The sequence below is a fragment of the Leishmania donovani genome, chromosome 32 (assembly GCF_000227135.1).
Source record: "Leishmania donovani BPK282A1 complete genome, chromosome 32".
Taxonomy (NCBI): domain Eukaryota; phylum Euglenozoa; class Kinetoplastea; order Trypanosomatida; family Trypanosomatidae; genus Leishmania; species Leishmania donovani.
The window spans coordinates 153,086-163,331 of record NC_018259.1 but is presented as its reverse complement, the minus strand read 5'-3'; the positions used below and the strand labels follow the sequence as shown (position 1 = coordinate 163,331).

Below are 10,246 nucleotides of genomic sequence, written 5' to 3'. Positions count from 1 at the left end.
TCGAGAAGGGTCTTGACCCCAACCAGATGGTCATCAAGCACGTCCAGGTGGACCAGGCTGCCCGCATGCGCCGCCGCACGTACCGTGCCCACGGTCGCATCACGCCGTACATGTGCAGCCCCTGCCACGTGCAGCTGTTCATGTCGGAGAAGAAGGAGCGCGTCCCGGCCCCGAAGAGCGCCCCCAAGAAGTAAGCGCACGGTGACGTACGGAAAGCGACTCGGGTAGAGCCTTCAGGGGTGACGATGCTGCTATGCAGAGATGAGCGGATGGAGGAGCGAGGCACACACGTTCGCGAGGGCAGCTTGATGCGACCGAGAGATATGTGAGCGAGCCAGCAACTCGCGTCCGTGAGCAGCATCGGTAAACATTCTCTCGTCCTTTCTTCCTTCTCATCTCTCTCTTCGGTTCGCTTCTTCCTGAGTTGTGTCTGCATTTTTGGCCTCCCTGGACCGCCATCACCGCTGAGCTGGATGTCGCATCACCTCCGCCGTCCCGGTGGCTACTTCCCGTGTTCAGTTCTTCCGCCCCTTCCCCCCTCCACCTCCCACCACACGTGCACCGAGCTCAACCGCGAAGAGGTTTCTTTGCTTTTCCTTTATTTTCTTCTTTCGGCGTACTTTCACGAGCTAGAAATGGAAAAGCGAAACAAACGTGAAAACAGGGAAGACACGGGCAAGAGAACACTAGGACAACTGCATGGCGCAGCGGCTAGGCTTCCCGCCTGTCTTCCCCACTTGTCTTTGTTGATCGCGTCCTGTGCTCATTTACGTGCTGGCGCCGTCCGGGCCACTGCACTTCAGAGTGAGGTCTCTGCCACCCATGGGAGCCAGAGCCCCGCCGCTTCCCTCCTACACCGCGCTTTGGCTGCCCGTCGTCGTGTCGATCCGCCTTCCTGCCTGGGTCGCCACTCCATCCACTCTGAAAGGGCAAGGTGAACGACACGAACGCAGGAGTGTGAGGAATGCGGCGACCAGAGCGAGGAGGAGGGAGGAGTTCCCTTGGCGCAACAGGCTGATTCTCTTGCCGTGTGTCGCGTTGTGCTACCTCTTCCCACCTTTCCTTGCATCTCCATCCCATCTTCCCAATCTCTTCAGATTGCAGCGGCTTCCACCCTTTGTGTTGTTTGGCACTGTTGCGCCTCGCCCTAAATCCAAACTCGACAGCTTCCCACGCTGCGTCCCGTAGACCACCCCCGCCCCCACCCGCAGCAAAACGCCTGCTTGGAGCTCGTTTGTGTACGTGCGCTTCTGCGCCCCTGCGTTCCCCACTTTGGGCGGTGTGCTATGCGTGGGCACACCTTACTTGCCGAGTTCATCTCTGTTCCCGGGCCACCGTCTTTATTCGTAGTCTATTGGGCTGCTGCGGAACACCAACCATGAGCTCTACCGATTCACCGCCAACGGTTCATCCGCCGGTGGTCGAACGCTTGCGCATCGCTGTCCGTGAGCGACCGGCATCTGATGAGGAGGTTCCCTTGACACAGGTGCTAATCCGTGCCGATCAAGACAAACTCATTGCCTTCGCCCCAAAAGCCGCGGATGGGCTTATGTACGACTTTGACTACTTCTACCCGCAAAATGCGCGCCAGGCTGACGTTTTTTGCACGATCGGGCTCGAGATGGTCGACTTGGTGATGGGCGGGCTCAGTGCCAACTGCATTGCCATAGGCTACGCGGAGACAGGTAAGACACACACACTCTTTGGCAGCCCGAATGAGTCTGGGCTCATCCAAGACACCGTGCGAGAACTCTTCCGGCGACTGGAGGCGCAGAGGCACACGCACGAGTACAGTGTCGGCTTCTCGTACTGGGAGATGAACTGCAACAGTGTCCTTGACAATCTCGCAGAGGACGAAGCAGCGTTTTCTGACGTTAGTGCTGCAGCGAGCAGCACTGCGCGCAACCACGCTGTTTATCGCGATGGCTTTGGCCGCCTGTATCTTTCGCACATGACGGAGGTACCAGTGAAGGACTTTGCCGCCTTCGAGACGCTGCTGGGCCAAGGTAACGAGCGTCGTGTGCGGCGCGGCTACGCTCGACAGTTCCGCTGGCACGGCTTTGTGCAGCTCTCTCTCATGACCCTTGACAAGCACACTGGTGAGAAGTGCGTGCTGCGTCGCGTGACGTTTGTGCATACGAAAGGCTCGGAGAGAGTCGGCGCCAACAGGGCACCAAAGCATATTCTGCGGGAGGGGAGCCAGGTGAATGTGAGTAGCACGTTGCTGAACGCGGCAGTTATACACTCGCTCGAGTACCGCGCCAAGCGGGCTGACCAATGCCGCACCCAGGCGCAGCTGCACCGCCTGATTCAACGTAGCGAGTCGTTTTTCATGGAGTGTCGCTACACTCAAGTCATGTCGCAGCTCATGTGCGGGCACGAGGCATGCTTCGTCGTTGGCTGCGTGGACCCTCTGTCGTACAGTGAAACAACTGAGACGCTAGAGAACCTGCAGCTGTATCGCAACCTGTTAGCGGCCTGCGTGCCGGTGGTGACGCTGTCGGAGCGCGGGCGACTGCTGCGGCAGCTGCGCGCCATGGAGACGGCGATGGGCGGGGAGGAGATGCTTCAGTTCATCTACTTTGGCACCTCTGGCCGTCCCCGCACGGAGCAGGAGGAGGCTTTACTCGCCTTGCGCGGTAAGTTGGAAATGTGGGGTATGGACAAAGCATGCGAGACGCAGGGGAGTGGTCTTTTGAAGGATGCGGCTACGCCCTGCGGCATCATCGACGCCGAGGGTCGCAGCACCCGCAAAGTCGTCTTCCTAAACGCCGCCAAGACGGCCACCTACGAAGGACAGTGGAAGGGCGCCGTGTTTGACGGCTTCGGCGAGCACATCCAGGCCAACTTCAAGTACCGCGGCGAGTTCCGCAACGGCAGGCGTGAGGGGCACGGTACCCTTTTCCTGCGCGACACAAAAGAGAGCACGTATCGCCGCGTGTACGAAGGCGAGTGGCTTGGTGGGCAGCGCGACGGTCGTGGCACGCAGTGGGGCAGCGACGGGGAGGTCTACGAGGGTGACTTCGCCGCGAATGAACGGCAAGGGCTGGGGAAGCTGTACCTCGCAAACGGGGACGTGATCGAGGGCAACTTCAGCCACAACAAGTGCGAGGGCTGGGCAGTGCTACGGCAGACGAACGGTGACTGGTTCGAGGGGTATTGGATGAACGGCGAACGCGAGGGCCCCGGTGTGTGGCACTACGTCAGCCGCCAGCGGTGTCTGCGCGGCGAGTGGCATCACAACAAAGCGGTAATGGGCACCATGGAAGACGACGCGGACAAGATCGACGATAGCACAGGCCCTTTCATTCCTCGCCTACAGCTGCTAAACAGCGAGGATATTCTTGCCCAGCAGCGAAAGCGACTAATAGAGAAGCGTCGCTTGGAGTTTTCGGCTGCCGGCAAGACGTGGGTAGACTACGCCGCGATGAACAAGAGGTGCACCGTGTCGATCGCCGCTACAGCGACACCGATGACTACCAGCAAGCATGCGGCTCCTGCTGACGGTCATACCGTCTATGGACTGGAGATTGAGTAGAGAACGGGGGCAGTGGAGTGGCCATGACCACATAGAGACGCGCCGCAGCCGAAGCTGCCTTCGATTTTCTCTAGCTTCCCCTCCTGCTCTTGCGTATGTGTGTTGTGTGTGTAAGGAGGTGAGGGAGGTACTCTGGCACAGTGGGCTGATGTAAGCAGCTCTGCTTCATGTACAGTAGGCGAGGTGTCAAATCTCTTTCTGTTCTGTTTTCTTTTTTTTTGTGTGTGTGTGTGTGGCTGCGTTTCCGCGCGTTTGGTCTGTGCGTGCGCGCACCATCTTTGCATGGCACACCACGAGAGCGGCATCCTGCCTCCACACGAAAAAGGACGAAGTGCCGAAGGGGGGAGAAGAGCAGAGCCATAGTGGGCTCTTTGCTTCAGTGCACTGCACCACCTCTCTTGCGACAGCCTACTGGGCCAGCGTAGAACCCGAGGCGCAGAAACCTGTCGCCACAGCGTGCCTCGTACGTGTGTGGATGTCTTTGGGTACAGCTCCGGCCCTGATTTAGCTTTTGCCCTCGGAGCTACGGTGACAACAAGCGAAGCCTCTCCATCATGCACCAAAACAAAGGAATGGGGCCTCTTGTGTGTTTGGTGGCGCCATCCAGACGCACATCCACGTCGTGCCACTCGCCTTTTGTGCGCGGGTCTGCGTTCGCTCTGCATGGCCCTCGCTCCCCACCCACAGTTTGCACCCATTCTTCTGCTCCTCTTTGTGTGCCATTGTCATTTCTTGCACTGTCTCCTTTTCCTTCGCCCTTGTGCGTGCGTGCGTGCGTGCGCGTGCCTCTGCAACTGTCTGTGCGTATCGCGTTCCATACCAGCCTAGCACATCACGGTAGTGCAGCGGCGCACAGATCGTGGCGAGGAAAAAAGAAGACACGAACGCACGTTGCAGTGGCGTATCTTCTCGACTTCGCTGTATCGCCTTTTCCCTCTGCAAACAATGGAGTCTCTGTCTCGACTAGCCTACGGACCGTCGCCACCGCCGACAGACGCCAAGGGACAGTCACGAGGCCGCAACACGGGCAAAAAGCAGCGCTTTTCTCCTCCGTCTTCGGCGCATGCGGACGCTGCCCACGCCGCCACCGCACCGCATCGTAAGCGAGAGGCAAAACGTCTCGTGGAGGAGTACTGGCAGTCGGTCTGGCATTCCCACCATGAGCCGCCGTTGTACCACACCTACTCGGATCGCTACGGCGGCTCCAAAGGGATCCCTTACGCTTCGCGGAAAGCTGCTCAGGGCGGCAGCGCCGCTAGCTCTGGCGCTGCAGCCTACAGCGCGAGCGTGCCCGACTGCTTGACGAAAGCAGACGCCGCCTTCAGCAACGGACAGCTGGCAGAGGCGAAGGCGAAACTTCAACATGCTCTTACAGTGCTTCAGAACGCCGCCGAGCCGCGCGGCTTGTTGACCGTGGCGGCTCTGACTCAGTTCCGCAGCGACTGTGCCGAGGACGCGCAGCGGTCGTTTTGGCTGGCAGAGGTGCTCCGGAGGATGGGAACCTTGGAGCTCATTCACGGACACTGCGCGGAGGCGCGTGAGTTGTTCAATGGAAGCATCGCCGCTGGTCCACTCAACCTAGACAGCTACCTTTTGCGTGCCTCCTGCTGCGAGGCGCTCCGCTGCTTTGCCGAGGCGTACGAGGACTATTCCAAGTACATGAAAATGACGGAGCCGTCGATGGACGTGCTGGCGCACAGCGGCAAGTGCGCCGCCGAGGCAGGTCTGTCGAAGATGGCACGAGAACAGCTGGGACGTCTGCTCGAGTTGTCGGAAGAGGTGCTCGCCAGTACTGCTGCCACGCAGCAGCAGGTGGTAGATGCTGCAAGCACTCTAAGCACACACCGGGTGCTCTCGTCGCTGCCACCCCTCACGAGCGCAGCGTGGGCTGCCGGCTCCCTCACCCAGAACACGGGCGCCGGCGCCCCTTCAAGTCTCGAGCTGCTTCGCAGCTCATGCGCCTTCTACGTTACTCATGCGTACTTTTATCTTGGCTACGTTGCCGAGGCTGAAGCGGCTTCGACGACATCGGTGACGCCTGCGGAGGCGTCCGCATTGCGTCGTAAGGCCTCATCGTACTACAGCGTAGCGGTGCGCAACGCAGACTACGTGCACTCTTACGAGGACAGCGTGAGGAGGTCGATGGCGGCCGGCGACTACGCGCTTGCTCGCTACTTGCTGCGGTACCTTCAGAGGATGAAACCCGACCGCGCCGGCTACTTCCTCGACGCCGCACGGGCGTGCCGCGCAGAGGGTGATATTCAAGGAGAGCTTCGAGCGCTTTCTGCGGCACTGGACCGCCAGCAGACCATCACCGAGCGCCGCTCCACTCTCTTCGCCCGCGGCGCTGTGTACGCGGACCAACTACATGACTGGTCGCGTGCTATCCGTGACTTCACGCTGCTCATCGCCATTCCCTCGGTGCGGCAGCCGGTGGCGGAGGCTGACGGCGTGGCGGCCGTGGTGGACTGGTTCACGCCGCTAGCGCTAGTGCGACGCGCCGCGGCGTACCGTAGCCGCCAAAAGGAAAGTAGCCGCTCTAGCTTACTGCAGCATGAGGATGAGGAGGCGGCCCTCTCTGACTACGCCGCATTTCTCGACGCGCTCGCCGAGATGACCGCGGAAACCGGGTGCGAGACGACCGACGTGCCGGAGCTGTGCCAGCCGCCCCACGTCGTAGCAGCTCTTCTAGTACTTGCTAATGGGGCCTATCACCGCCATCAGTATTCCAATGCGGTGCACTATTTCTGTCGCGCCATCGCTCTTGGGTGGCATCCCGAGTCCTCCATGCCCGCGCTTCTTTCAGCAACTGAACGGCTGGCGGATCAGCTGTACACGTCGATGGCGCATCACGTCATGACTGTATATCCGCCCGGCGATGACATGTTCCGTGTGCCGTACGAGGCACGCCAGGCTACGACGCTGTCGATCACTAGCTCTATCATGACGTCCGCCGAGGCTCGACGGGCCATGAAATCGAATGAGCGCGGCAACGCTGGCGGCAACCGCGTCCCCAGCGCTGAGAGCGAGCGCAGCGGGTTTGCGTGCCCGCCACTACTGTACCTAATGGTGGATCAGCGCTATCAGCAGCTGCGTGCGCTCGAGCCCACGTTCTTCGCCGCCATCGAGGACGAGTTCTTGGATGCGTGGGAGCCCTATCGCGCCGAGGTGGAACGACTCAAAGACGAGGCCCTCTCCACCCGCGCAGGCAGGCGTGGAAAGCGATGAGACTGGCGCCAAAGCCACTGGGGTAGGTGTTGCAGTGCCGGGGTGTTTTGGAGCGGAACGCTCGGGCTTGGGAGCATGTGTGGCGCGATTCATGACACCCAAGAAGACCATGTACTGTCTACTCGTGTTACACCACCTCCACTCCGTCTCCCGCGTTATGTACATTAGCTAGTAGGGAGCTGCGAGGCACGCCCTTCTGTCTGTTGGCCACCGCAGTGAAGGATGTGGCTTCTCATTTTTTCCCCTTTCTTTGCCTCTGTGCTACGGCAAGCAACGCGGCAAACCCCCTCCTTTCCTTTTTCTCTACGGTGGCACTCGCCAGCGTGCGCGTGCGCGTGCGTCTCTCTCTCTGTTGGTTTTCGTGGAGCGCAGGAGTGACACAGACGAGGCATCGCGCGGGAAAGCGAAAGAGAAGAGGGAAGAGCTAGCATGTGCACGACTCACCAAATCGAATGGGCCGAAGAACAGAGCGAAAGACGCGCGAATGGAAGTGCATCTGTGTGCGTGTGTGCATGTAGTGTCTACCACACGGAGAAGTATAGCAGGGATGGAGGAGGAAAAGCCGAAGGGAGAAAGTAAGATGCCCCGTGTGCTCTTTGCAGCGCCGACATCGTCTGCGCTGCTGCCGCACGTTTAGGGGCATAAGTGGCCGTTTCCCTTCTTCTACTTCTTGTACTTCTCGGAGGCAGCTCAGTGCCTCTCTCCCTCACATTTCCATGGCCTCTACAGGGAGGGCGGGTACCAGTTGGAGGGCTATCAGGTTTTTCCTCTCTTCTCTTCCCCTCGGTATGCCTCTGGCAACAACATCCTTACTCGTTTTTCCCCCTCACCCTTCCCACATATACATACATACCTGCATACATATGCGCACATACGCCCAACCGCGAAGTTCACATTTGTTTTTACTTTCCCCTTCCTCGGTAAGTCAAGTCATTTTATTTTCGTTGTTTTCTTTACTTTTACTTTTTCTCTCTGTCTGCGCAAGACCCGATCCATCTTCCTCCTCCGCAGGCAATCCTACACCTTACCCATCCCCTGCCTCGCGTTCTCTCCACCACTACCTCTCCTTTCTCCGCTCTGATCCTACACGTTTGCTAAGCAGGAATCATGTATAAGAATCAGGCGCAACCTCAGCCGCAGCCGCAGCCGCAGCCACAGGCGCAGCCACAGGAACCCTCTGCTGTCGCTGGTGCAATGGGCGGCTACGGCAGCTATCAGCAGCAGAACCGCCAGTACGGCGGCGGCAACCGTGGCTTCAACGATGCTCAAGGCACCTACGGAGGCGGCTTCAATCGCAACGGCGGCGGTGGCGGCTTCCGCGGCGGCTTTGGGGGCTTCGGCGGTGGCGCGCGAGGCCCGCCGCGCGAGTTCGTCGGCAACAATCACTATCACCGCGAAGAGAAGTCCGAGGAGGAGATCTTCAAGGAGCACACTCCGGGTATCAACTTCGACCAGTACGAGGCGATTAAGGTGTCCATCACTCCAAATGACGTGGAGCCGGCGGAGTCCTTTGCCACGATGGCGCTCGCCCCGGCACTGGCGGAGAACGTGAACCGCTGTCGCTACCAGAAGCCAACGCCGGTGCAGAAGTACGGCATCCCGTGCGTGCTGAACGGCAGCGATCTGATGGCATGTGCCCAGACTGGCTCCGGTAAGACTGCTGCTTACCTCATCCCGGCCATCAACTTCATGCTGGTCAACAACCTCAACCGCGCCAAGCCCACGAACAGCCAGTCCGCCCCGTCCGCGCTGGTGCTGTCACCGACGCGCGAGCTGTCCATTCAGATTTACGAGGAGGGCCGCAAGTTCACGTACCGCACCGGTATTCGCTGCGTTGTCGTGTACGGCGGGGCGGACCCGCGCCACCAGATCCACGAGCTGACCCGCGGATGTGGTTTGCTGGTGGCGACGCCGGGTCGTCTGTCTGACATGTTCACCCGCGGCTACACCCGCTACTCGGACGTCCGCTTCCTCGTACTCGATGAGGCTGACCGCATGCTCGATATGGGCTTTGAGCCGCAGATTCGCGCGATCGTCCAGGGCCCGGACAGCGACATGCCACCGCCGGGTGAGCGCCAGACGCTGCTGTACTCAGCCACCTTCCCGAAGGAGATTCAGCAGATGGCCCGTGAATTTCTGTACCACCACCACTTCCTGCAGGTCGGCCGTGTGGGCTCGACCACCGAGAACATCACCCAGGATGTGCGCTGGGTCGAAGACATGGACAAGCGCGGCTGCCTGCTGGAGGTGCTAAAGGAGCACCAGGGCGAGCGTGTCCTCGTGTTCGTGGAGAAGAAGCGCGATGCTGACTACCTGGAGCGCTACCTGCGTCAGAGCCGCATCCCCTGCTCCTCCATCCACGGCGACCGCGTGCAGCGCGAGCGTGAGGAGGCTCTCGACATCTTCAAGAGTGGTGTGTGCCGCGTGCTGGTCGCAACCGACGTCGCCTCGCGTGGTCTGGACATCCCCAACGTCGCGGTGGTGGTCCAGTACGACCTGCCCAGCAACATCGATGACTATGTGCACCGCATCGGCCGTACGGGTCGTGCCGGCAAGCGCGGTACGGCAATCTCCTTCTTCAACGACAAGAACCGCAACATCGTCGATGACCTGATCCCGCTTCTGCGCGAAACGAACCAAACGGTGCTGCCAGAGGTGCAGGCACTGGCCAAGAAGCCCAACGTGCAGAACCAGCCTCGCGGTCGCGGCCGTGGTGGCTTCCGCAGTGGTGGCTTCGGCGGCGGTTTCGGTGGCGGCTACGGTGGTGGCTACGGCGGTCGCGGCGGATACCGCGGTGGCGGCGGCTTTGGTGGCGGCTACGGCGGCGGCTACGGTGGTGGCTACGGCGGCAACAACGGCGGCTACCGTCCCCGCGGCGGCTACGGCGGCGGTGGCTACGGCGGTGGCTACGGCGGTGACCGCAACATGCGATCTGACGTCTTTGGTCAGTAGATGGAGTAGTAAAACTCCGTGTAGCTCTGATGAGGGCGGCGTAAGGCAGGATGGGCCACGTTCGCAGGCGAGAGAAATGGCACTGTGCAGTCCCGTTTGCTCGCACGGTACCGCTACCACTTCTCTTCTCTCTTCCCTCTATCTCCCGCGTATCTTCCTCATGCAACAAAGAACCACACCAGTAGGCTTCGTCTTTTCGTCGATTATACCTCCTTCTCCCCCTCCTGTGAGGTGCCTCCCCCCTCTCTTCCTCAGCGAGGCAAGCGAGACGCGCTGGCGTGAGAAGGGGATGACGAACAGGAGGAAGGAAGAGAGGACGGGGCGGCTGGCTGGAGAGATACATCCGCGTCGGTGGCGCTGATGCTGGCAACGATAAAAAAAATAAAGAACGAGAGTGAAATAGTGAGGAGGCATCGCCACAGACACTCCAGTATGTGTGCTACTCAAACGCAGCCGTGCACCTCTCTCTCTGGGGTGCACCAGAGTGCGCACGCTCACACACGCTTTTCTCTGTCTCTGTCTCTGTCT

The 10,246-nt window shown here is 60.2% G+C and overlaps 3 protein-coding genes across 3 annotated transcripts; all 3 read left to right on the top strand.

The window, feature by feature from the left end:
• Window positions 1–1,378: 1,378 nt before the first annotated feature.
• Window positions 1,379–3,538, top strand: LDBPK_320430 (hypothetical protein, conserved; the record flags this gene model as incomplete). Its single annotated transcript, XM_003863414.1, has 1 exon — window positions 1,379–3,538. The coding sequence occupies one exon, from the start codon at window positions 1,379–1,381 to the stop codon at window positions 3,536–3,538; it is 2,160 nt and encodes a 719-aa protein (XP_003863462.1).
• Window positions 3,539–4,483: 945 nt separating this feature from the next.
• On the top strand, window positions 4,484–6,766 carry LDBPK_320420 (hypothetical protein, conserved; the record flags this gene model as incomplete). Its single annotated transcript, XM_003863413.1, has 1 exon — window positions 4,484–6,766. One exon carries the CDS (start codon window positions 4,484–4,486, stop codon window positions 6,764–6,766), a length of 2,283 nt encoding a protein of 760 aa, XP_003863461.1.
• Window positions 6,767–7,873: 1,107 nt separating this feature from the next.
• Window positions 7,874–9,718, top strand: LDBPK_320410 (ATP-dependent RNA helicase, putative; the record flags this gene model as incomplete). Its single annotated transcript, XM_003863412.1, has 1 exon — window positions 7,874–9,718. The coding sequence occupies one exon, from the start codon at window positions 7,874–7,876 to the stop codon at window positions 9,716–9,718; it is 1,845 nt and encodes a 614-aa protein (XP_003863460.1).
• Window positions 9,719–10,246: the final 528 nt, after the last annotated feature.